Raw genomic sequence first — 26642 nt, forward strand, 5'->3', positions numbered from 1 at the left:
TTGAACAAATATTTATTTCAATATAAAAGAATATCAGTGGTTTATTAGAGAAAATGCACAGGGAAAAGATGGTGATGGTAAAGGTCTGCATACATGTCTTGGGGTGGTGTAGCCTAGTGGTTAAAGATCTAGGCTGGTAACCAAAAGTGCCCTTTACCAAGTCACTTAACACCGGGTTATTCCAGAGGGGGATTGTCCCTGAAATATTTTAAGATTGCAAAGTCACATGTCACAGAAACAAAAACATTACAAATAATATTTTAACCGAAACATAACTGACACAAGTATGTGAACGCAAATACTTCTAGCTACATAATGTGTTAGAATGCGATTCATAACGGTACGCAAGTGTATGTTGCTTTCTCAGCATTGACACTATGGGGGTGCTATACCAAGTATTAGCAGTAAACTATCTTCTTCTATGGTCAGTTTTCACTTTCATGTCAAGAGTTTCAAGATAATTTTGCTGAGAAAGTTATTTAACATTTGTTAAACATTCAGCATGTTTAAAACTAGCCACCTAAAGATTAGCATATCAGCTAATGGCACAGATGTTTTTAAGTAACTATCGCCCCCTTGAGTTCTGAGGTTTGTTACCGCCACAGTTAGATGAGAACGCATGTTAACTTGCAATGTTGGCCAAGTATTTGCATTTGCATACTTATGTAGAGTATGTGACTGTGACAGAATCACATTAATTCAAATAGACAAGGACAGATTTCTGGCTTAGTTGAACATTCATAAAAGAAAAACATTAGGTCCAAAGACTGGAAGGGCTTTGCAAAGAATTATCGATTTGAGTGTGGGTAAAATATGCACTTCAAAGCGAGTTATCACAATACTTTGTGACATGCTTTGAGGATTGCTCTTGATACTGAAATGTTAGTAATGCTTCCTACATCTGAATTATCTACAATGCATTCAAAATGTTTTCGAAGGCATCATAATGCATTGTACTTAAGTACTCAAACTTAAAATGAGTAATAGTGTCTAGAAATGGTAAAAAATCTGCAGTATGTTCATCATGACTTTTGAACACATAAATCATCTTGGCATTTAGGATTAACCAATGTCCACTTTATTAGGAACACCTGCACACCTACTTATTCATGTGATTATCTAATCTGCCAATCGTATGGCAGCAGTTCAGTACATAAAATAATTCATATATGGGTCAGGAGCTTCAGTTAATGTTCACTTCAACCATCAGAATGGGGAAAAAATTTGATCTCAGCGATTTTGACCATGGCATGATTGTTGGTGCCAGACGGGCTGGTTTTAGTATTTCTGTAACTGCTGATCTCCTGGGAACAGTCTCTAGAGTTTACGCAGAATGGTGCCAAAAACAAAAAAACATCCAGTGAGCAGCAGTTCTGTGGACAGAAACGCCTTGTTGATGAGAGAGGTCAATGGATAATGGCCAGACTGGTTCGAGCTGTCAGAAAGGCTACGGTAACTCAGTTTACCACTTTGTAACATTGTAGTGAGCAAAATAGCATCTCAGAATGCACAACACGTCGAACCTTAAGGATGGGCTATAACAGCAGAAGACCACGTCGGGCACTTTATTAGGACCATAGTGTATAATACATTGAGTGTATAATACAGTAATACTCTGTCTTATACTCTATAATACAGTAATAATCTCTCATTGCCATTTGCTGTGATCACAAAAGAACAGCACATGTTCAGCACATGTTAAACATTTGTTAAACCCCTAACCCCAAGTATTAAACTTAACTTAAGAGCACATAATTTGTCTCGCGTTGTTTGTGCTAGTGGAATGATACCTCAGTATCTGTGGATGATTAAACAGACAAAAAAAAAAAAAACCCCAAAAAAAACCAACGACCCACTATAGATTTACACTGAAGGAGGTACCTGAACCATATTTGGAGACCATCTTGGGGGTGGGCTCTTTTAACATGGGACCCAAAGCAACCACTTAAAAATCACCCAGAATAGTCTAGCTACTATCCCATTGCACCCTAGCAACCACACAGAAACATGCTAAAAACCACTCAGAACATCAGCAACCACATAGCAACATCCAGGCAACAACCCAAAACACCACAGCATTATGGCAGCGAGTTTTACACGGGCAATCACCACTTTCCATTTAACTTTACATCCCAGCTGTGCGTGATCCAACTATGCATCTAAAAATAGGAACATCTAATAAGCCACATGCTCTATGAAAACTGTTACAAATGCAACTCAATCTTAGTAAGCTTAAATGCAAATTGTTTCTTCAAATGACATTTGCGTAATATTGTTATCATATTTTGCTGATATTATTCCCTAAACAGATCTTGTATTTTTAACATATTGGTGACTAAATTCCAAAATGTGTCAATTGGCTGTGTTTACATGATGCAGACTGCAGAAATGTAATCTCATATAATCTTATAACGGGTTCAGTGATGAGATGTATGAATGTGATTGCACTACATAACAAATTATCAAACAAGCTGCATCTGCAAACAAATGATGCTAGATGTTTTTTTGTCAGAAATAACGTCATTTTTATTTGCAATTTTTGTCATTACTTTTAACCAACTGGTCTCAAGGTGATTTTTGGTGGATGTATGAAGTCAGATCCCCAGAGTTTCACACAGATGTCCTAGCAGAGTGACCACATCTACTACCTTTAATAACCAGAAAGTGTCCAAAAAGTTTATTTAAACAAATAACTTGTTTTTGTGAAATGGTTTGCTGAGAAAGTGTGCTTTTGCTAATTTTAAAGTAAATGCCACTTGGTTTGATATATTGTTAATGAATGCAATTAGTCATACATTTTTAATTGTAGCTTAACTATCCAAATCCTTTTGGGGGCCACTGCAGGAACGCTGCATCGCTGTAACCCCCCTTGATTTCAATGTAATGCACTTGTTTTGATTACTATGATTAAATGGATGAGACACATTTTACAAAAAATCCACTATTTTTTCCCCATATTTTGGTTTGACCACACTACCCATTAAAGAACTTCATGCCGTTCACACAATTTCAATTTGTTTTTCAGACCTGATCTTTACGACAGACTGTCTGAACTGTTTATTTTGCAAGTAAAATCAAATCGGTATGTTCAGATAGTGGTGTCAATTTTTGGCATGCCTGCATTGGTTGCTATAGGGATTCAGGCATCATCACAGTTGACTTTCTTCTATAACAACTGGATGCAAGCTGGCAGTATTAGGATAGCTGTCAGAAAGCTGCAAATCTGTTTTCTGCTTTTAAACGTCACAGTGCCTAGACAGTGTTGATCACATGGACGGAGCACGAGCGATGGATGGTATGTGCTGCAAACCATCAGCATTAAAAAAGGAGTCAAGTCTTGGTTTTCAAGCCTTTTAAATCACTTTTTACAATGTGTAAAAAAAAAAAAAACATTTAAATGGAAAACATACAGTCTGCATTTTTCAAGAAGTGCTCATATTTTACTTTACATGTAAACTGGTGCTTATAAAAATCTCTACTCCTAAACACACAACACAAACTATTGTCTACAAAGAGAGTTCAGAAAGTCATCTTAAAGTATTTTATATGTAAAGTAGTATTTAAAAAATTGGGTTTTTGAAATTGGTGTGTCCCATAACTGCAAGACAGTGTTACACCTGTCCAAATGGTTTTTCAGTTGTCAGACTTACAGATTTCAAGGTATCATATGCTATAGCAGAATGTTTGGCCAATGAAATGAGTTTCTTTGATTCATTCCATCAAGAGTCTCTCTGCCTCCTCTAAAGCTCTCTCCATTTCCTCCACATCCAAACTGAACAATGCCTTCTCCTGCTGGAGCTTTTCATGTGCTTCTGTCAGGTGCCTCATAGTGCTCTGCACTTCCTGGAAGCATTCACAATGGAGCAAACTGTGAGATTGACAACACCCTTACTAAAACATGTTTTAAGTTCTACACAAGAGAGAGCTGTAGTTTTGAAGAGGCATAATCAATAACATTTAGAAGAACTAGAACATTCTAATGAATTTTTTATTGGCTGTGGGGTTTAAAGTAGTGGTGGTGGTGTAGTGGACTAAAGCACTGATTTGGTAAGCGGAAGGTTGTTGGTTCAAACCCCACAGCCACCACCATTGTGTCCTTGAGCAAGGCACTTAACTCCAGATTGCTCCAGGGGGATTGTCCTTGTAATCAGGGCACTGTAAGTTGCTTTGGATAAAAGTGTCTGCCAAATGCATAATGTAAAGTATGATTAACTACACAGCCTCTAGCCCAACAGAGCAGAATTTTGGTAGTTTCATCCTCATATAATTCAGACTTAGTGAAACTTTTGTATTAATGTCTGGTCAGTACTGCAAGACATTTAAATCTGAATAAATAACCCAGAAGTTTTCATTTAAAAAAATAAAAGCATGAAGGAATACTGATACTCACCATTAAATTTGCTGTCTGCTCTTGTGCCATCTCCCCAAACTGTTTCAGCTCAGTCAAGAGATTTTGAGAAACAGTCTGTCATTACAAAAATAAAACAGTGATTTTACTATGGTTACGAGGTTTTGTTAGGCACGATGCTAATGCAGTGGCAACAGCACTATGATAAAAGTCACTAGTATTCAATAAATCATTACAGTTAGTAGTGAGAACAATCACATAGTAATTGTAATATAGTTCATTAGTCTTATACCATGTTTTAACAAGGCACGACACAACAATTTTTAGTGACAAGTAACTGTCTGCACAATGCACAATTACTGCTTAATACACAGTTATGTACATCAGGATTTTAGACCAATGATATTTCTACCTAGCACAACTAAAAAAAAAAATTTAATACAAAAAAAAAGACTCCAAGATGTGACGTAACTTGTCCATTTATTGCAATGCATTTATTTAGAATTCAATTGATATGTGGTCATAAGTTGGTTCTCACGAATCCTGTAAAGAACATTTCTTGGTCCTATTTTACTCCAAAATCAAAAGAAACAAACAAGAAATTATATTTTTCAAATAGAAAAATGACGCAAAAATGAAAATTCATCATTTACTCACCCTCATGCCATCCCAGATGTGTATGAATTTCTTTCTTCTGCAAAACTCAAACGAAGATTTTTAGAAGAATATCTCAGCTCTGTAGGTCGGCACAATGAAAGTGAATGGTGACCAAAATTTTAAGCTCCAAAAAGCACATAAAGGCAACATGAAAGTAATCCTTAAGACTCCAGTGGTTTAATCCATGTTTTCCAAAGCAATCCAAACGGTTTTGGATGATAACAGACCAAACTGCTTTTTCACTTTAAATCTTGACATCTGCTGTCTCCTTGGCGATCATGACACTTCCGATAGTGCCATCTTGCATTCTGCACATGTGTCAAGCACTAGGAAGTGTAATCGAGCTTGAAATCACAATCATGCCTAGAGACTGCAATGGCAACGTGTACAGTAAAAAAGGAGTTAAGCTTCAGAAGACATGGATTAAACCACTGGAGTCTCATTGGTTACTTTTATGCTTCTTTTATGTGCTTTTGGAGCTTCAAAGTTTTGGTCACCATTCACTTGCATTGTGTGGACCTACAGAGCTGAAATATTTTTCTAAAAATCTTCATTTGTGTTTAGCAGAAGAAAAAAAGTCATACACATCTGGGATGGCATGAGGGTGAGTAAATGATAAGAGAATTTTCATTTTTGTGTGAACTATCCCTTTAAGTGTGCTGAAAATAATATCACAATGCAACAAGTCGTAATGGTCCTAAATGTAGGCTTCATTTTTTTTATGCAAAATATAATTTCGTATTTTTTTCTATTGATTTTAGGTTACTAATGACCAGGACATTTTCTTGTCAGGTTTCGTTAGAATTACCCAAGTGTATATATGTATGTATGTATAAAAGCTTTTTTACATCTTCGAATATGGCCAATCCAAACAAATTTAAGTAAATATACTTATATTAAAACAACAAAATTAATTGTCTGTGATAGTCGGTTGCGCCGACCAGTCTGAACTGGGAAAAATACACCAGAAAATTAACAAATAATTGTGGGACAGTGTCCGTGACTCTGAGTTAACACTAGCCCTGCAATAAGGAAAACATGCTTTAAATGTCTGCTTCAATACTACAATAGTAATCAGATCATAAAAGCAAATAAGTTGGTGTGACGGCACTTTAGCTGATTGCACAATATGTCTGATTATATAATCAATCCCTATTATATGTCAGCAGTGATCACTGGTCCATTCATCAACATCTAACTGCTAGGGGCAATGCTCTTTTTAAATAGAAAAGTGGTGATTATATCCCCAACCCCCCCGCTCACCACTGTAATGAATAAAGGAAAAAAGTGAGATACCATAACTTCTTTTCTTTGTTCATCCTTTTCTTGTGCTGTTTGACCCAACTTTTCCCCTGAAACTGAATTTGAGGCTGTTAGATTACAACAGAACAGAAACAACTGCTCTTATTTATAAGTTAGCACTGAAAATCATACAGACAGTTAAAAACAAATCACCTGGGTCTAGGTGTTCGGCAACAAGAAGGACATGGCAGTCTCGCAGCTGTTTTTGAATCTCTCTGTTTTCTCCCTGGATGTCTGTGCATCGCTGCACCAGTTCAGTTGCTGTTTCCTTCAGAAACATGATTAATTATAGTTTAATTTATTCAAGTATTAAATGCACTGGATTTCACTGATTTAAACAAATATGCTAAAATCTCACTGTATACCCTGAGTTTCAACTTTCCAGCTCTTTTATAAAAGTGCAGGCCTAATTAATGTATTTGAGTAAATTACTGGATCAGATTCTTAACATAATCACCTTCATTTCTTCAAGCTGTTTCTGAAGGGATTCATTTGTTTCAGTCAAGACTCGATTCTGTTCTCTTAAATCATTTTGCTGCCCATATCTCGTGGTTGGCCTAAAAAAACAAAGTATGTACTTTCATTTTCAAATTGATTTAGGCACATCCTTCATAACTAAACTTATATTTGATAGACCGGCAGACAGCAAAAACCAAAAAAGTACTGTGGTAATGACATGGTTCTTTAGACAAGTACCATGATGTTTCCATTGTATTTTATGATGTACCTTGATGCACCATGTAAATAACATATGTATATGAATATAATAATTATTCTGTTCCATTGTATTGCCATCTGATACCATCACTGTGCCATGATACTGCCACAGTACTCTTTTGTAAGGAATAGATAGACAGATCATCATTTCACAAGTTGGTACTTACACTTTAAGAGATCTGTGCTGGTTCTTCCTGGTAAAAGCATAAAAGTATAAATATTATTTTATTAAAAACTACATGTTTAAGGTAAAAGGCATATAAACTGCAGGGGTTTTAAACTAAGATACCCACTTATTGTCCATGTCGTTTTTGACAAGTGCAGCTCTGAATGTCGCACTGGGCTGTGCGGGGATCACAGTGTCTTTCACGTGAACTCTCTTCATGTCTGACTGTGCAGCTTTCTGGAGAAACAGAAAATCACATTCACTGCTTTAATATTTAAGACCAATATTCATCTTGGGAGGCAATTCAATTAATGAGACTCAAGTAAAGATAAAAAGCACAAAAACTTGAAATTACATTCAAATCATGTCTTACTAAAGTCAGTTCTAAACAGAAATAATGTCAAGAAATCATGTTTTGCAGATCTCAGAAAAGCATGTCTTCAGTTAGGCCTATTTACTTTGGAAGAAGTATAACCTCACCAAAAATTGACATTGCATTTAAGGAGTTGACAAATAACATGAGTATTAGCTTCTTAACATCCTGATTTTAACCCTCCTATTGCATTCAAAATCTGCATACACCTTTAGCATTCACGGGTCAGTTTTGACCCGGTGGAGTTTTAAGCCAAAAACCATATTGTAGCTCATTATTAACTTCTTAGCTCTATAGATCTATATTTTTGGCATGTTAACTGAAAAATACAAACAGTATGATGTCATTTGTTTTTTTTTGTTTTTTTTTTATTTCAAAATATACATTAACTGCAGCTAAACCAGTGTGATACATGTGATGATATGTATATATATGTTTATATATCAAGGTTTATATATAATTTCATTTAAATTTATTAAATGTATTAAATGTAAACACATTTAAAATGAGAATTTCTAGTAATTCACCTACTAACTTCCATATTAATTAATTAATCATTACTGCTGAAAAACTACTCAGTAGTCAAAATCTATGCAACCAATATTTTTTTCCCAACTAAACAACATAAAAACAATATACATCTGTACTTGTATACAAGGTTTTTAATGTATTCTGTTTATTACATGAACTGCTGAATGTTAATGTGTGATTATGCTGCAATTCATAAATGTGTGAAAATATTTGTATAATAGCATTTGTAAAGTCACAATTGATGCCCATTTCAAAATTGACCCCGGAACGCAAAAGATGTAACAATTTTATAAAAATGATTATTTCTCTTAAATAATTACTTCTAAAAATCTGAAAGAATAAAAAAAATAAATAAATAAATAAAAAAGGAAAAAAAAAAAAAAATAAAAAAAAAAAACTAAGTGGTATTTAAAAATTATACATTTACCTCTATCGGGTCAAAATGTCCGAACTCAATAGGAGAGTTAAGTAAAAAATTACATGAATGAATAAATATGGGGAAAATTATATTTAAGGTGCTGTGACTAATCACCATTTTAATCATATTTTAGCTTTTTTGCTGTACACTTATAAAATCCTACGCCGAGATAAATTTATTTTTAAACATAGATATGTTACACAATGATAGTTACACAACAATTAGAAAAAACGTTATCAAAAAATAGTATCAATTAACATGCCACAATGCAGGAGACTGCTGTTTTATATCATGTCAACTGTCCATTTGTACTTTCCGTAAATGCAATTCCGTTTTACCTAAACAGTCTCACATCATTATCCAGCGATGATTAAAATGTTTTTTCAAATAAGGTATGATATGTGTAATAAACTTACCACACAACGTTAAACTTGCAACCTTTACGTTTTAAAAGTCACGATTCAATTCAGCTAGCGCCATACATTTTCAAAATAAACTACGTCACTTCCGCCTTCTTTACAAATCCGCTCAATCTGCAATTCCAGGATTATTATTTAACGTTGACTGACACCGATATTTATGTATGTGAAATATGCAGGGCTTTTATATCCTTAAACATTAATTTAATACACACAAACATTACCTAAATTATTTATGCTTAATTTTTTAGTGTTTATTTTTAACCCTTTTGCCTCAATTTAAAAAAGTTACTCAGAGGTCCTTAGAGGACAAACATTTCCTCGTCAAAAAACTGCCATAATAATATTATACATTAATATTTTCCACTTTCAATTAGTTATTTTTTTAACCAACATCAGTCCTGATCGTAACTACCAAATATTCATTCATTTTCATGATTTTTAACCCTTTAAATGCCACTGTGGTTTTTTATACACACACACACACACACACACACACACACACACACACACATTTCTCAATACACACTTACAAAACACTCTCTGACATCCATACCAACACAACCACACAATTTTAGCTGCATTATTTATTCAATTGGCCTGCAGTGCTCTATAATAAAGCAAACAGAAAATAGGGGAAAAAAAGCACGTATTTGCTCCATAGGCTAAACATGGGGAAAATGGCGCCATCTGGTGGAAAATATTTAAAAATTTCATTTTGAAGCCAGGGCTCCGGAATAAAAGCGTAAGATAATAGAATTCATGATTTTATGCTTTAATGACACTAGGATCAAATATTGCCGTTTTAATGGGTTTCATTTTTGTCCTGAAGGTCCTGAGTGTAACTATTTTGTGTACACAGTGCATTATAGATGTATTATAGGAACTGAGGTTGAAATATCAAAATTCCCCAAAAAATACACCCCTTTGGCCAAACTTATCCCGTTGGCATTAACACAGCCAAAAGGATCGAAAAAGCAAAAATGAAAAAGACAAAAATGTCCCGAAGGTCGCACAAGGATTAAACTTTATTCCGCTCCACTAGACGGCGCTGATTAACTCTTTATGCCTCACGTCACTGAGCGGGAAGAAGAGACGCGGCGGTTGAGTTCAAATTTCAAGAAGGAAAAAAACAAGCGGCAAATGGAGGGAAATCATATTTAGGTATTGCTCTTTTATTACTTTACTTATGAAACTGTAAATATGACACACACTGGCTTTTAAGAAACGTAAATATGTTTGCAAGTTGTTGAAATGTCGAGAGTTTGTTTTTCTTCTCAGCATAATGCTGGGATTTGTCTTATGAGCTCATGAATGTATGTCATCTGTCATGCAGATTGTCAACTTTGTTGCATTGACTTTAACAAAAACATGCTGAAGTGTCTGTATAATGAAGATAACATTAAGTGTAGATTTTTCAATGTGTTTCTTTGTGGATTCTCCGGCTTAAGAGTGTTTCTTTGTCTTATTTAGGTTAAGTGATCTGTTTTTCACATACATTGAAAATGGAGCAGTTAAATATGAGGTAAGTTGATTTCTCTGAATTTATTCAGCAGATAACAGTCATGCAGACAGATTTGTCAAGCAGCATATCTTTTAAACAACAAACTGAAATAATTTTTTAGGCACAATTTACAAATTGTTGATCATAGATGAATGGTTCAGTCTATCTGCTCTTGTCCAAAATGTTAAAACCTAGAAAGCATCCTCAAAGTGAGCTCTCAGAGAAGTTAGCTTCTTATCGATAAACCAGTAGTTTGTTTATATTGCTCTCGTACAAGTGACAAAACTAATGCACCTTTGCTCCCTTACAAATAAAACAAATCTATCTTTTTAGTCCAGCATTAACTTTCTCTCACATCAGATTGTGGTATTTTAGATGTGTGTGAATTGGCACAGATTGTGCTTTACTAGCATTACATTAATTATAAGCAGCATATTTTATTATGTAGCGGAATGCAAAATCATCATAAAGCAGGAAACAGATCAGATGAGTGTGAGTAATAGTAAGAGCCTGGGGAACTTCACAGGAATTTGCAGAGGAAATTATGTTATAATGACAGAAATAAGTTCTCATTATACAGTATAGAAGGGTAGTTTGGAACCGTTTTCCCATTCAGTTGGGGAAAAAATATGTTAAGTTGATTTTTAGTCATTCATAAAGCTAGCAATGTTTATAGTAGCCTAATGTGTCATTCTCCTGCAATACTAAACAAATGCACAGACTCTGTTGTACAAGTTGGAGCTGTCATACAGTGACATGATGCAGCAGATGATGATAATTTAACTCAGTGGGGAGTAATGCAGTCCCAAAATAAAGTATCCAAAAATTAACCAATGTCACCTAAAGTTTGTCGCATTTGTCTTACCAGCAGTGAGACAGTGAAGTCCTCAAGAAGGAGACTTTCTTCGGTATGTATCCAGTATGTCATCAAAGTATTACAGACAGATCCATATAAGGCTGTGAAAAGTGTTGGGTCCTTTCTTAATGAATTTCTTTATTTTCTTAATTTCTCCAGAGACATGTAAAATGTTTGAATAGTGCCTCTTGATTTTCCCAAAACAGATTTTAAAAGCTCCTCGGACATCTATGAAAGTGGTTGGAGCTGAACCAGAGGAACAGCAGGTGATTAAGTGACATTGAATGTCTGCATTTTTCTTTGTTGGTTCCTTTAATTAAATGTTTCTTTTACTTTTTTCTCTTGTATATTTATTCAGGAGGAAGTTACCAAGCCTATTGAGAAGAAGAGAATTTCACGAAGAGTGAGTTTTGCCACTACGAATAATGTTCGTGTCTTTTCAGAGTAAGTTCAGTGATCTCACCCCACTCATTGGGAAAAACAGACATGACACTTAAAGATAATATAATAACAATGTGTCTAATTCCACAGCAATGCAAAGAGTGAATCTCCTGTACTGGCATCCATACAGAACACAACTGCCGGTGAGTAGTTTGTTTACTTATTGGTGATTGTGTTTGTTTGTTGTTTCTAGACGATTATTTGGTGTTTTATTTGTGGGGTAATTTGTGGCTCATGGTTAGGATTGTCTGTACCAGATTTCTCAAATTAAGAGCATAATTTATATTTATATTGAAGCATTCTTTTTTTATTTTGTGTTGACAAATTGTCATTTAATTCATGGTACTTTGTTGAATTTAACAGAATATGGCATTCAAGATCAAAGGTAAGTCATAGGACATTATTTCAAGCATTTTCTACCTGACACACTGTTCAAATCATTAAAGTCGGCATGAAAATTCACCCTATCTATTTTCTAAATGCATGATATTGATCATATTGTGAACGATTCATCCATGCACATGTTTTATTTAAAAATAATAATAATAATTTTGACCTCGTAATCTTTAATTAGAATTTCATAACTCAATCTTCTGGTGAAACAACAGACTTCACTTTGGTGATGTATGCAGGACTTCTCCAATCATTTAGTCCGCTTAAACCTTGCCCCATTCTTATAAATACCACAACCTTGCATAGAGTTGAACGAAGCGTCAATCGCATGTTGGTGATGATGGCAAGGTGTTTTCCTTCAAAACTATCGTTCCTTAACCCAAACTTCCTTGGTTACGGATCAGCTGGCTTGAATTTACATTTCGAATGAGGAGGAATAACAGCGAATTCACGATTGTGTTCTAGACATTTCACGCCTGAATTGCTGAGGTGATCACTAATGAATACAATGCTTCGGATGCCTCTCGAGTTTATTTATATTTTTGAATGCAGTTATCTTTGGATGCACAGCATGAATAAGTGTTTTTTTCCATTTATATTTAGTGTATTGTGATTCAAAACGTTAAAATATGGTTATCTTTTACTCACTCGTTTTTCAACGGCTACAGCATCTTCATAAGCAAAGACCTCGATGTGTTTGTGTGTTTATGTTGTCAGTTTGATCATAAATGTGTTGAAATCACTGCTCAATTTTACCGATAACCGGCTCTGACTCTAGCAGCATGGTGGTAGGGGTGTGTGTCTGCCGCAAACTCGCATTCACATCTTCCTCCGTTCCATTATGCAACGCCCATATTTTCACAATCCAATCAACAACCAATGGATAAACTCAAATCCCTGCCTTACATTTTTTCTTGTTCGCTAAGCTGTTTCACTCGGAAATACGTCACAATATGGAAGTTGGTCGCAACTTCCATTTCATGCCGACTTTAACAGTACAGCTCTGAGCTCTATAAGCTTAGCTGATGAGTCAAATATATATATTTAGACCCAGAGTTGAACGTATTTGCTCATGGTGTTTATACATGTGATCTTCTAATAAATCAGTAATTGTCTTTTTGTTTCCTACCAATGAAAGGATTCTGCATTTTGTTGATGAGGCAAATCACCAAATCAAAGGTAATTTTTTCAAGGGGAAAAAGTTTTACACAAAAATAATACACAAATATATTTCTTACTGCATGTGGTTTTAGTCAAATGTTGGATTATGAATATACACAAGTTGCTTTTTTTTTTTTGTAAAACAGTATCTACTGATCTCACACTATCCACTTTTCTTTCTGTAAATAATTTTCTCAGACAATGAACCACCAAAATGTTCTATTTTTTTCAGGCCTTGAAACTTTGTTAAACAATCCTCTTTATGTATCCCAGCATCTGAATAAGGTGAGTACTATTTATCTAACACTGGAATTCCAAAAATATTATTAATTTCAGTTTGCTGCAGTTCATTGCATCCTTGATTAAAGCACAGAAATGCTGGACATAACTTTTAATTTAGTTAGTGTGTGTGAACTTACACTTGATTGTTTTTGTTATCTTTTAACCTCCTGAGGCCAGAGTGTGACTGCTGTGTGCATTTTTAATTTTCCTTTTTGATCTGTAACTAGTAGTAGCACTCACCTAGTAAACATAAAAAAATGTTTTAAAAAAAGGCCCTAACAATTGATGGCAATGTACAGTATGTGGACAGCGGGACAAAGTTGTGAAATTTTAAATAATACCAAGCTATAGAAAGTCAGATTTTTTTTCTTATCAAATTGTTTATGTTTCCAGGAGTGTTGGTTATTCATGTTTTTAAGATGTTACAGACATTACATTAGAGTAATTAATTATGATTTAAAGTAATGGCCAGCATCATCCAGTCACTGCTGGTCATGTTAAAATAAAATTATACATTATAAATTCTGAATCTATGTACTGATTACCATTGTCCCATATCTGCCACGTTGAGTTGTCCAAACACCATCTGCTGCCTGAAACTGAACTTTTGGTTGGATTTTAGAAGTGAATGCACTTCGCTGCATAGAGAGCTCTTGCTCTCTTTCTCCCTATTTAGTGAATGACTTAACCTCCAGTGTGCTGTTTTGTCTGCATTGGTCTCAAAACAGTTTGAAATGCACCATATTTTCATTCTAATTCCATAAAAAGCCTCTGAAAGCAACATTTTTCAGTTTTTGGATTAACCCATTGATTCTCAATGTGATAATGCACAGTATATATATATATTAGTTTTAAGGAAAAACATGCGCTAAAAGTACACATTAGTATGCATTGTGTTTAGCAGGCTGGCGTTTCGCAGTAAATTGCTCAAATTTTAAAAATGGCATATTGGATGAAAGTAGAGACTCATCTTTTGACTCAGATGTAGTTTTGTTGGCATTTCTCCCAGAGACAAACTACACTGTGGTCAGCACCATGTTGTTTTGTCACATGATTCTGTGCGTCGCAAGTTTAACCCTTTACTGACAGCACAGATTCTTCTGAATTGAGATCAGTTGGTTTAAATTCATTTAAATTATGCATTGCGTATAGAGAAGCCAAAATACAACTTCCACGTGTGTTTGCGGGGTCGGACGAGGTTAATCAAACATGTAGTGTTTTGACATACACTGATTATTTTGACATTTCTATCTCGTTATAGGAGAATTTCTTCTCTGATCCAGTCTTTCAAGATGACTGTGTGGATAGAACAATGTTGCTTGGAGAGGATACTGGTGTTATGGATATAACTCATAGTCATACAATCACAATTGATAATGATTATGAAGTCAATGATGAGCCAAAGCCAGATTTTGACCTCAAAGTGGCTCAGACGCTCAGTGGGAATCAGAATGTTGCAAGTCAGGGTGGTTTGTCATGTTCAGCAAAAGTTGTGACTAAAAATGTCACTATGGACTCAGACTTCAATGCTTTTCTCGCCAGTATATCGCAACCTGTTGTAAAACACAATCTGCCCCCATCTTCAAAAAAAGAGCTTGGAGAAGATACTGGAGACATGGATATAACTCAAAGTAACACAATAACAATTGATAAGCATTATGAAAACGATGACCAGCCAAACCCAGACTTTGCCCTCAGAGTGCCTCAAGTGGTCGGTGGGAATCAGAATGTTCCAAGTAAGACTGGTTTGTCATTTAAAGCAAAAATAGAGACAAAAAATTCTACTATGGACTCAGACTTCAATGCTTTTCTAGCCAGTGTATCACTACCCATTGTAAAAAATATTGCGCCCCCATCTTCAAAAAAGGAGCTTGGTGGTCTCTTCAGTTCAGTCAATACATGCACATCAGAAATTGATAAGGAGAATCATTTGCCATCATTTTTAATGAAGCAAGTTCAACATCCAGGTGGCATGGGTAACCCACAACAACCACGGGGACTTCAACGTAGACGATCCCGCATTGCATTTCTTGAAGATGATGATATGGAGGCAACCACAAGTCACACTGTTGTAATTGAAAAAGGTAATGCTCAGCTTGTTCCATCCTCTGTCTATGAAAATCATGGAAGCATAGTATTAACACCTGCTTTTTCAAACGACGATTTTTCTGAGAATGACAATGCAATGGAGATGACAGGTGCTTTTGATGTATCTGTACAAGAAAAAGAGCATACAATCAGTATGAATGAGGATACTCCTCTTCCAGTTCCTGCAGTAAGCAAGATGCCCTTTAATGTAATTGGAAATGGAGAGATAATGGAAAAAAAACAACCTGAAACCAACCAAACTTTTCATTCTGGTGACATGGAGATGACCGAGACTTTAGATTTATCTGTTCAAGAAAAAGAGCATACACTCAGGATAAAGGAGGAAGCTGTTCTTACAATTCCTAGTGAAAGTAAGATGTCCTCCATGAATTTGATTGGAAATCGGTCAAATCTCTCGATAGTGCAAACTGATAATTATGATGATATGGACATGACACAGTGTCAAACTATTGTTCTTGAGACCAAACAGTCAAGTGTAAACAAACCATTCAGTAACTTGAGGAAAAGTTTGCCTCATGCGTCAGAATCCAGAACTGTTCGTGAAAAAGACCATACAGCCAATGTTGGCAAGATGTCAACCTTTAATTTGATTGAAAATGGATCGATAATGGATCACAACAAATCAGGCAATCTCTCGATAGCCCAAACTACTTGTTGTGATGATATGGAGATGACACAGTGCCAGACTATTGTTCTCGGGACTGAATGCTCATTCAGCAACTCTAGGCAAAGTTTGCCTCATGCATCAGTATCCAGAACTATACGAGACACCGAGTATACTGTAAGTATGAAGGAGCAAGATCTGCTTCCAATTCCCAGAGCAAGTAAATTGTCTTCCTTTAATATGGTTGAAAATGGAGAGATAATGGATCACAACAAATCAGGCAATCTCTCAATAGCCCGAATTGCTGGTTCTGATGATATGGAGATGACACAGTGCCAGACTATTGTTCTCGGGACAGAACAGTCAAGTGGAAACAACCCATTCAGCAACTCTAGGAAAAGCTTGACTCATGCACCAGTATCCAGAATGGTTAGAGATACAGAGAATACAGTAAGGATGAAGGAAGAAGCTCTGCTTCCAATTCCCAGAGCAAGTAAGATGTCCTCCTTTAATATGATTAAAAATGGAGAGATACTGGATCACAACAAATCAGGCAATATCTCGATAGCTCAAATTGCTGGTTCTGATGAAATGGAGATGACACAGTGTCAGACTATTATTCTTGAGACCAAACCGTCAAGGAAGAGCTTGCCTTGTCTATCAGTATTTGGAAACGAAGGCAGTGATGGGATGGACATGACTACAAGTGCTACAGATATCTCAGCTAAGAAAAGAGCGTCATCATCTGTCAATCAAACAATTACTTTAGTTGAACCTATGGATATTACTGAGGTGCATATGTTACCAATCAGTGAGTGGAAACATAAAGCATTTATGACACGAAGAAGGTCTACAATGACAGAAATGGGGATGATGTCTTTGTGTGATCCTGAAGACACTGGTGACATGGAAATGACACAGTGTCAGACTGTTGTGCTTGAGGCCAAAAACTATGAGAGGGGCAAACCATTGAGTAAATCAAGGAAAAGTTTGAACGTTGTGTCTGCATCCTCCAATTTTGATGCTGAATGTATGGAGATGACCCAGGCACTCACCGGCAATATCATGTTAAAGAGCCTTATATCCAATGAGAAAAGAAAGACTGAGAGAAATCTGTTGCCTGCAGCACAAAGATGTCTTATGCAGGATCAAACTGACCGCATGGAACTGACACTTCAAGCCAGTGCTTCAAGTCTAGCTATGCCGTCTGTTGATAATGAAATGGAACTAACAGAAAGCAACACCATTGCAATTGATGCAAAAAGCACATTAGCAACAAGTGCTACAGAGATCAAAGCAATTGAAAGTGTACTTGGGGCATCGCCATCTGTATCTACATGCACAGTGTCAAGTGGAGAACAAAACGAGATGACTGAAGCTGCTAAGAATGATATTAAGCAAGACACCTTACCCTCTAAAAATATCCCATTTGCTCTTAAGTCAGGGGAAAATCTCCAGTGCAACACTACAGAGGCTATGTTATGTGTTCCAGATGACATGCAAATGGGAAAAAACGGAGATATGGCACAATCAAGCAATGTGACAAGTATGAGGACAAGTTTACCCTTAACAATGACCTCCGAGTCCTCTAATGAATACAACAACATGCAGGATGCAAAGTTTCTCACGATGCCTATTGAAACACAGAACAATGTCTCATTTAACCAGAAAGAAGTGGTGAATATAGAGACCCTATCTGGCACTAGAAATGTAGAGATGGGTCATGTTCCTTGCCTTCGCAAAGATTCAGTCCAACTTGAAGTTTCCTCCTCAACTGACTCTGTAGCTGATTGCTTCATTAAAGAAGAGCTACAACATGCAAAATCAAGACGAAGAAGTTTAGCAGACTTTAAGATGGAGCTTCAAAATATATCACGGCATATTAATGTAGAGCAAGAGGTAATGAGGGGTAGCACAACTGCACCTCTGCCCTCATGTTTCCTCCCAGAGATTTCCCTCAATGATAAAGAGCAATGTGAAATAGCTGGTTCCACAGAGCAAGCACCAATTGCTACACCTATGATCAAACAGAAAGATAATTCTGTTCAAAATCAGAAGACTACACCTTTCAGCCTTAAAAAGAAGCCATTCTCATCAAGGTTATCATTTTGTGGTATCGTACCAAAGCTTACAAAACGAGCTACTGTAACCCCAAACAAAACTGTCGCCATAACTACTAAAGGTTTACAATGTCTTCCACTGGATAAACATTTTGATGTCATTGAGCAAAATAGCAACTGCGAAACAGTCAACATCAATGATGAAGAATTTCCCGAGATGAGCAGTGAAGAGGACTTGTCAGGGAGTCTTGAAAATTGGCCAGTCAATAAGGAAGATGAATGTAATGAAGCTTTGACTGTACCTACACATGAAGAGCCTTTTCAAGATGATGTCTTTGAGGCAAACACAAGCACAAGCCAGCGTTTGAAAAGGCCATATACAGAGGAAGGCTATGTTACAGCAGAACAAACCAAGAAAGCCTACATCTCTGACATGGTAGGCACAAATTGTTAATAATATTCTTTTTAATCCTTTGTTTGCTTAGTTTTTCCTACTACATGGTTAGAGTTTGTTCTGTAATAAAGTGTTAAGCGTGGGCTCCGTTGATGTGCATTGTTATGCTAATGTCTGAGATTCATGTCTCCTTAGGGGCCTGGCTGTCATGAAGCTGCCGTGCAGTGGGAAGGTAATTTTACAAGTCATGCTGCTCAGAATAACAAGGCAAAGACAATAGAAGAAACAGGAGTTTCTGAATCCAGTAAGTAGCTTATCATTTCTTGGATATAGTAAAAAGTTTGTGCACTCTGCATAGCATTTAGAGGCTTTGGATTCAGTTTATTTACAAAGGAAAACTCACAATCTGCTTTACAGCTTTCAGAAATTCCCAGTGTGACTCTCACTTGGATGGGACAATGAATCATGAGTTTGATTTCAACAAGGTACTAGTATTCACATACACACATCATCTCTAGTGTTGAAATAATTTGTTTGTTTTTCATTGTTTATCTCCACTTGTTTATTTCTCCAGAAACTTGAGGATGGAAGCATCACAGTGAATGAGTTCCTAAGCTACTTTGGTGTCAACTTTGTTATCCACAGATCTAGACCAAGTGCTCTGCCTGAGAGTGTAAGTGGTCAGACTTTCTCCTGCTCTGTCTCTTTGGCCCTGTTTTAACCTGGTACCTAACATTCCTTTTAATGGTCTTTCTCTTTTCAGTGTAGAGCTGGAGAGACTCTCACCATGGAAGATTTGCTCAAAGAGAAATACATGTATCACCCCAAGCAGAGAGTGTATGAGCAAGACTGCAAGAACCTAACAGATATAGTGGAGAGGTGTGTACCAGTCTGGCTTTGATAATGCTACATCACTGCAGAATTATCAAGATATCTATTCTATAGAATCATCAATTAGTATGAATATTTAAAAGCATTTTCTAAAACTTCATTCCACATAGACTTAAAGAACAAATGCCTGAACAAGAAAAACCCCTGAGATGTATCAATGGAGCTCTTCACCAAGAGACATGTACTCTCTCTAAAGAGAAGGTATGTCGTTTGTATGTTCAGTATTGTCAGATGTTGTACAAGTTTTATCTTTGAGATGTTTTAAGACTTGTTTGTTTTCCTCAGTTAAAAAGCTTTGGGTCCAAGTTGAAAGAGCGACGAGTTTACTTTGGAAAGAGGAGCAAAGCACTTTCTCATGAAATGAAAGGAGTCTTGTACTCTGAGCTCAGTAAAACAGCACAGGTAAAGGCATTCAAAAGCCTCCCATTTGTTTTGTCTGTTGATTTTTTTTTTTTTTTTTTTTTTTTTTTTTTTTTTTTTTGTCTGCTGAAACAAGTCTGATGATTTGTTTTTTCTGCATTGTTTTTAATCATTTTTTCAACTTGTATTCCATAAAAGAAGCATATGCTGCAAAAATATGCTGTGTGAAAAAAAAAATCTTTCCTGTTTCTCATCTAACTGTCCACTTTTGAAAAATGTTGATACATTGATATTCTGTAAGATGTGTCTATATTTCCCTCTATACATTTAGGATGCAAAACAGAGCCTGCTATCTAAAATCAAGGAGACGGATGAAATGATCACAGAGTTGGATGGATGCATTAATGAACTAGAGACTGGTATGGAAGGATTTTTTTTTCTTTGCAATTTTGTTTGAACATTTTGAAGTGCTACATGAGTAATCACATGGCTTTTTAAAACAAAATGCACTTTTTTTTTTCTTCCAAAACTAGAACTTGCAGCTGTAAATGCAGTGGTTATGGGCGACCATCATAACAATCCCGAATACAGACCAGCCTTGAAAGCAAAGGAAGAAGGTACCTTTCCCTTTTGTACATTTGTAGAGTTGTACAGACCTGTAAAAATAGGAAAGAAAATGTAATGGTTTGTCTCTTTCTACCAACAGATTTACATAACCTTCATTCAGCTGTCACTAAGAAGGAGAGGTATGCTTTTTTTTTTTTTTTTTTCTTTTTTTTTCTTCACCCTGTAAATGATATATAAGATGAAAATCATGGCAAATTATCTTCTCTGTTGTTAATCGAACGTCTGCACAACAAATGGTAGCACTGCCATTTTCTTTTTGTAAGCATTCTCTTCCTAGCATTGGACAACAGTGTGCTATGTATATGACCAGCAGCCAGAGATATCAAATAAGAATTTCTCATGTCTGACTTTTAGTTCTCTTTATGTCATTAGTGTCATTCACTAAGTGAAGTTTAATAATGTTGATGCTTTTAGGGAAAATGCTGAGCTGGAAAGTCAGTTGAAGACTTTGGAGGGCCAACAAGAGAAGCTGCGAGGGGAAACCAGAGGCCTTAAAAGTCATCTTGCAACTTTGAACTGGTTTGTTTTCGCTTTTGTTCAAAACTCATTCTAATGGCACTCTGACACCCTTTTTACTCTGCAAGCGTAGTGAGCGAGTGACTAACACATCTAAAATTCTACCGTTATGATCAACAAAGCTGTCTTAACCAGCTGTGAATGTGTGACACCTCATTTGCATGCTGCTTGATCAACTTGGTTAATTATAATAGCTCGATATGTTTGCAGGGTGGACGGGTTGTAACATTTCTGTACTTAATACCAGTGTTGAGTAAGTTACTCAAAATAAGAAACCCACAACAAATGACTAATTATCTCTCTAAAAATGTAATCAGATTACTTTACTGATTACTTAATCTAAAAAAGGAATCACATTACTAATTAGTTTACTTTTTAAGTTACTTTTTTACATCATTTTTCTAGAAAAGTTTAGTTTTCTGCTCAAATTCAAAATGTCTATATTTCCTCATTCATTGTCGCACACCCTTCAGCTGTCACAGAAACGTTAACAGACGTACATATGAATTCATAATTTAAATGTATTATACATATTAACACAAGTAATGTACTTAAAAGTAATTACTTTAAAATCAGTAACTGTAATCTGATTACAAGAATTTAAAATGTAATGTTACACTTTTTTTTAATAAGTAATTAGATTACAGTAATTACTTTAATCGAATACACCCAACACTGCTTAATATAGTTTCATTATTTTTGCAAATGAACCTTTTTCTCAGACAGTGATGACATATTTCTGCTTTAATTTAGCAGCATAAATCTAAACTTTTTATCTTCAATTTTTTTATTATTTAATGTACATTTATTACACTATACTTTGTGTTCTATTATCCTGACATTAATTAAACAAAACTAAAGCTAGTCACCAATGCTGTGATGGGGTTTCAAATACAGCTGCTGAGGGAGGTGACAGTAAATTGTGCTCTTTTGGAAATTCATGGAAACTTATTAATGGATTTTTTTCTTTTGTTGTTGGAGCAAATGGGAATGCAAATATAATTCTTGCTGTGTTCTCTCCCATTCATGGCTAAATAAGTTTAACCTTCTTTAGTTTACTTCTGCGTTCCAAACCCAGAATTGTGAAAAAGGTCCAATGGCATACTTCATTTTTACTTGGGGTGTCTTTGCTTGTGCTGTTGTTGTTTTTTGTTTTTTTCAAACAGTAGCAATCAGCACTTTGACATCGCATTCTAAATAGCTATGTTTTTAGCATTTATAATATCTGTTTGCACTTAACTATAAAATTAATTTTGTAACTGCACTTCGGTTTAAATATGGTTTTGTCTTTCAGTTTGAATGAGTGGCGTCTGAATGAGACAGATGAAAGTGGGGCTTTGTTTACCTTCCTTCATAACACTGTACATCTTCAGGTGAAACTGCAAACACCTGCTGGTGAGTTGATAATTGCTATATAATTACACCAAATAGTTTTTGTCATTATTTGACATAAAAGTAGTTCAAAAACCCTTTTGTCTGTCAGGAAAGGAATGGATGACTGAGGATGTGGAGCGAAATATAGAGATATCCTTCCAGATGCAGTTGGATGGTGAGAGAACATTGTTTTTGTTTTGTTTTTTTCAGCTCTACAGGGCATTTTTTTTTAAAATTCCATTTAATCTTTTTTTGTTGTTGTTGTTTTTTTTCGCCTAATGATTGTTATTTTTATTTTATATATATATATATATATATATATATATATATATATATATATATATATATATATATATATATATATATATATATATATAGTGGACAAGTCTGAGTGTCATGCAAGCATGGTTCACAAGTTACTCGCACTACACCATCGGTCTCAAACTCAGTGGCTGCAGAGGTACCCTACATCTCGACATATACCAGAGGTAAACACTAACACTTTGTATGAATACTTACAATAGCAGATGAGCTTTACATTTGCTCACATATTTTACACAAGCTTTTACTGTTTTGATAAAAATAATAAAAAATAAAAATAAAAAAAAAGTTAATTCATCTCTTTACTTAAATGTCCAAGTTGCATTGATCTGGAGATTGGATCTGCCTACTTTCTCTTCTCTGAGTCTTCTTAACTGTACTGTCAACAATGTAACATCATTTTACAATAAGAAATAAAATGTGCAAAACCATTTTAACAATAAACATTGTCAAAAGCATGTTTTTGCTATGTTTATATATGAAGGTAATTTCCATACATTTAGAAATCGTTCTTTACTCAGTTCAAGTGTGCAAATCAACATATGCTAATATAATATAAAAAATAAATAAAAGTCCACTGAAGTTAAGAGTATAGAGTATTCCAGTCTGCCTAATATATGAGAACGAGGTGAGAAGTCTCAGTGTTGTCTGGTCATTTCTCAACAGCTACTCCATGACCTCAGTTTGGTGGTGGGCCGTCTGAGGCTCTTGGGTGAGGAAATCCATCGGCTGAAGAAATGGGGAGGATTGAAACTTCGCATTCTGAGGATCAACTGTGTGGACACACAGTATGTTTCACCTTTTACCAGACATTTACTGGCTTTTACTTATTTATAAAGGAATGGTTCACCCAAAAATAAAAACAAAAGTAGATCTTTTAAAGGAACATCACAATCTTTTCAGCGCAGCGGATAGTGCCTCAATTTAAAGTTTAAAAAAAAAAAAAGGACCTAAAAGTATCATAAAAGCGACTCCTGTGTTATATTCCAAGTCTTCTGAAGTCATACGATAGGTTCTGGTGAAAGTCAATTTCAACTATTCCTATAAGGATATTTTGTAACGATAGCAGCAGCCAGATTAATGCTGTTGCAAGTACCTTTGTTTTTGTTTTTTGTTTTTCAAAGTGCTTTTTTCTGTGTTTCAGAGTTCACATTGTCTTTTCAAGTGTGAAAGCATTTGAAAAGTTTGAGTTAATCCTAAGGATTACCCCAGACTATCCCTTTGGACCACTTGAAATACAGGATTTCAGCATTCATGTTGGAAGTACAAGGTTTGCCAGCAATTCACTTTTTCATTGTCAATGGGTTTCAAAGTTTCACTCCTGCATTAGAAGGGATTTCTCTGATAAGAAATGTTGTAAAGTCTCTATGCAGCATGTTGTTAATTACAACAGCTTTCCTCCAATTAATCATTAAAAAGAAATGTGACAAGTGTAAAATATCAAAGTAAATCTAATTGGAATTATTCAGTCTGTTTATAGAAGATTGTGACTAGAGTATTTTGTCACAAAACATCTCCTCTCAATGTCTCCCAAGAGTTGATATGCAATGCTCAATGGTGCCAAGAATAAATCACATATTTATTTAAAGTATTTTTCTCAACATCATCAATGACCATGATCTTGGAAATGTAAATATTACCAACAACTAATGTTCACTTAGAGAATGTGTTCGGAGGACATTATTGTTGATGTTGTCAGTTTTTTGCTCTTGCTGACTTGTTTTATCTTGTGTAGGTTAAATCAGATCGAAGACATTATATCATCAGTTAAACCAGCCAACAACTATCTAACAAAAGTCCTGAAGAAGATATACGACGACCTCCTAAGTTAAGATCTTAGGCCATCTTATTTTAACCTCTCCCTCTCTGTACCTTTTTGTCTTTTACATGCTTGTAAATACTGATGTTTGTATGATGAACAAAATTAATAAAAAAACAACTACAAACCACAAAGTTTGGTTTTCATCACATTTCTTTTGCTGTGAGCAGCCTAATACGATTTGTGCGTTACATTCCGTCTTCTGAAGCCATTTGACAGCTTTATGTGACAGACAAACTGAAATTTAGGTTGTTATTCACTGAAAACATCGGCATCCGCCTTAGTTCTCCTTGTTCCGTTCATGAGAGAAGTAGTGATGTCTGATTTATGAGCGTACTGTTCTTTTGAGTCTCATCTTTTCAGTACATAATTTGATCCGGCTCACAAAACTGGTCTGAATAATTCATTCACAAATCTGACAGATCCGTTCAACTAGCTGATTCAACCATCAAGTCACAGCGATTCTCTAGTTAAGAGCTCACTGGAGGGGAAGATTTTCAGAAAGTGTTCCTCGCACAAAGTTATTCTGAAATTTTTTAATGTATGTCGTTCTTTTATGGTGCTTTGGCATTCTTTTTGAATCTTGAAAGATCAGTCCCCATTTGTTGTAATTACATACCAGTACATTATTCAAAATTTCTCCTTTGGTCTTTCACAAAAGAAAGGAAGTCTTACAGGATTGGAACGTCATGAGGATGAGTAAATGATGACACAATTTTCAGTTTTGGATGAAGGCCTTTTAGTTTGTGTAAAACCATTTTTGACTATTAAATATGACACAAAGGAGCCCTCTGTGCCTTTACAGATGTTAATCTCATATGAAGTATGAGGGCTACATTTATATTTTCAGAGACTACATTTATATTCATTTTCCATGATTGGGTGATGCGGAAATTGTCTTGACTTCATCTCCATTTGTGCTCTGCTAGCTATAAATTAAGTGAATGTAATACCAAGTATAGTTGGTATTCATATGTCTTCATTAATTTTTTTATTTTGGACAATGATTTGTGCATACATATTTATTTTGTGATGTCTTTCTAACACTTTTGTTAAATTTTTGCATATGCATTATGGTAGATGCCATAGAACTATAGCAAGCTTTACTATTAGTGTCAACAAAAAAAACACAGTTGTTTGTTTCACATCTCAAAAGGATAGTTTGACCTTCATAACCAACAACCTTAAAGATCAAGACCTGAATAGTGAGTTATTCGTGTTGTGTAGAAATATATATTTTTTTCTTTTCTTTTTTCTTTTTTCTTTTTTTTTTTTTTTTGTTTTTTTTTTTTTCAGCAAATAGTGAAGATTTAATGCCATGACATCAAAAGAGAACATTGTGGGAATGATGCTGACCTTTGAAAGAACTGTCGTACTTAATGGAGTTTTATTGACCTCGAGCCACAGTTTTCATACTAGGGGTCTGTGAAGGTACTGCAGGGAGTTAAAGGAGAAGATATTAAACCATTTTTTAAAATGTTATGACATTTCTAACAATTTGAATAAACATTTAACTAATGATCTGATATGCTTGATTATGTTTTAATAAACGTTAGTATCTAGCTTTTTATATTGCACTGAAAACCCCATTAAGTTGACTACTGAATTGATTGACTAAACTCGTTCCCTCAAATGAATTGAGCTGGAGCAGCATCAACTCTCGGGTGATCTTGATTTCAGTTATGACTTGCAGTGCAATCTGGGTATAGTCCAAGGAAGGGAGAATGGACAGGAATCCCATTAGCATCATTCTGTGATGTTCATTAACTAAGAATGTCCTTTTCAATTACAGATATGTTAATAGGCTAAAAGCAATCAACTTTTTAAGGCAAAGTGGGCAGTATTTTAAAAAGATATATACATAGTAAAATGGATTGAATTAGTTCAGGTATAGTTGTCATTTACTTGCCCCAATAATATTGTGTCTGCAAACCAGGCATCTAGATTATTTTCAGGGGAAATGAACCTACGAATGGTTTACTTCTCTGCATATTAAGCT

At 35.3% G+C, this 26642-nt stretch overlaps 2 protein-coding genes across 3 annotated transcripts; one reads left to right on the plus strand and one right to left on the minus strand.

Annotated features, from left to right (window-relative positions):
* Positions 1–121: 121 nt before the first annotated feature.
* On the minus strand, positions 122–9009 carry knstrn (kinetochore localized astrin (SPAG5) binding protein). The gene is made up of 8 exons (XM_051703502.1): positions 8929–9009; positions 7318–7427; positions 7192–7218; positions 6765–6864; positions 6461–6575; positions 6302–6363; positions 4391–4465; positions 122–3843 (listed from the first exon to the last, which is right to left on the minus strand). The coding sequence occupies exons 2-8, from the start codon at positions 7407–7409 to the stop codon at positions 3712–3714; spliced, it is 603 nt and encodes a 200-aa protein (XP_051559462.1). The 5' UTR covers positions 7410–7427; positions 8929–9009; the 3' UTR covers positions 122–3711.
* Positions 9010–10017: 1008 nt separating this feature from the next.
* On the plus strand, positions 10018–24784 carry knl1 (kinetochore scaffold 1). Of its 2 annotated transcripts, none has more exons than XM_051703547.1 (26): positions 10018–10095; positions 10405–10456; positions 11304–11343; positions 11498–11557; positions 11650–11735; positions 11823–11875; positions 12096–12117; positions 13264–13304; positions 13519–13571; positions 14830–18777; positions 18931–19039; positions 19153–19220; positions 19310–19408; positions 19499–19614; positions 19737–19827; positions 19912–20028; positions 20318–20405; positions 20520–20603; positions 20693–20732; positions 21028–21132; positions 22424–22524; positions 22613–22678; positions 22882–22991; positions 23491–23612; positions 23969–24094; positions 24560–24784. In XM_051703547.1, the coding sequence occupies exons 2-26, from the start codon at positions 10437–10439 to the stop codon at positions 24654–24656; spliced, it is 5862 nt and encodes a 1953-aa protein (XP_051559507.1). In that variant the 5' UTR covers positions 10018–10095; positions 10405–10436; the 3' UTR covers positions 24657–24784. The 2 variants fall into 2 exon arrangements, with proteins under 2 accessions (XP_051559507.1, XP_051559508.1); XM_051703548.1 differs by having other exon boundaries at positions 10058–10095; positions 11307–11343.
* Positions 24785–26642: the final 1858 nt, after the last annotated feature.

This window comes from Myxocyprinus asiaticus, chromosome 7 (genome assembly GCF_019703515.2).
Source record: "Myxocyprinus asiaticus isolate MX2 ecotype Aquarium Trade chromosome 7, UBuf_Myxa_2, whole genome shotgun sequence".
Taxonomy (NCBI): domain Eukaryota; kingdom Metazoa; phylum Chordata; class Actinopteri; order Cypriniformes; family Catostomidae; genus Myxocyprinus; species Myxocyprinus asiaticus.

Excerpts from the sequence above, each read along its gene's own strand:
- knstrn (XM_051703502.1), bottom strand. The coding sequence starts at position 7,409 with ATGAAGAGAGTTCACGTGAAAGACACTGTGATCCCCGCACAGCCCAGT. Across the intron at positions 7,219-7,317 it reads AAAAACGACATGGACAATAA|GAAGAACCAGCACAGATCTC; the intron begins GTGGGTATCTTA and ends TGCTTTTACCAG. Across the intron at positions 6,576-6,764 it reads AACAGCTTGAAGAAATGAAG|GAAACAGCAACTGAACTGGT; the intron begins GTGATTATGTTA and ends ATGTTTCTGAAG.
- knl1 (XM_051703547.1), top strand. The coding sequence starts at position 10,437 with ATGGAGCAGTTAAATATGAG. Across the intron at positions 13,572-14,829 it reads TATCCCAGCATCTGAATAAG|GAGAATTTCTTCTCTGATCC; the intron begins GTGAGTACTATT and ends ATCTCGTTATAG. Across the intron at positions 18,778-18,930 it reads AAGCCTACATCTCTGACATG|GGGCCTGGCTGTCATGAAGC; the intron begins GTAGGCACAAAT and ends ATGTCTCCTTAG.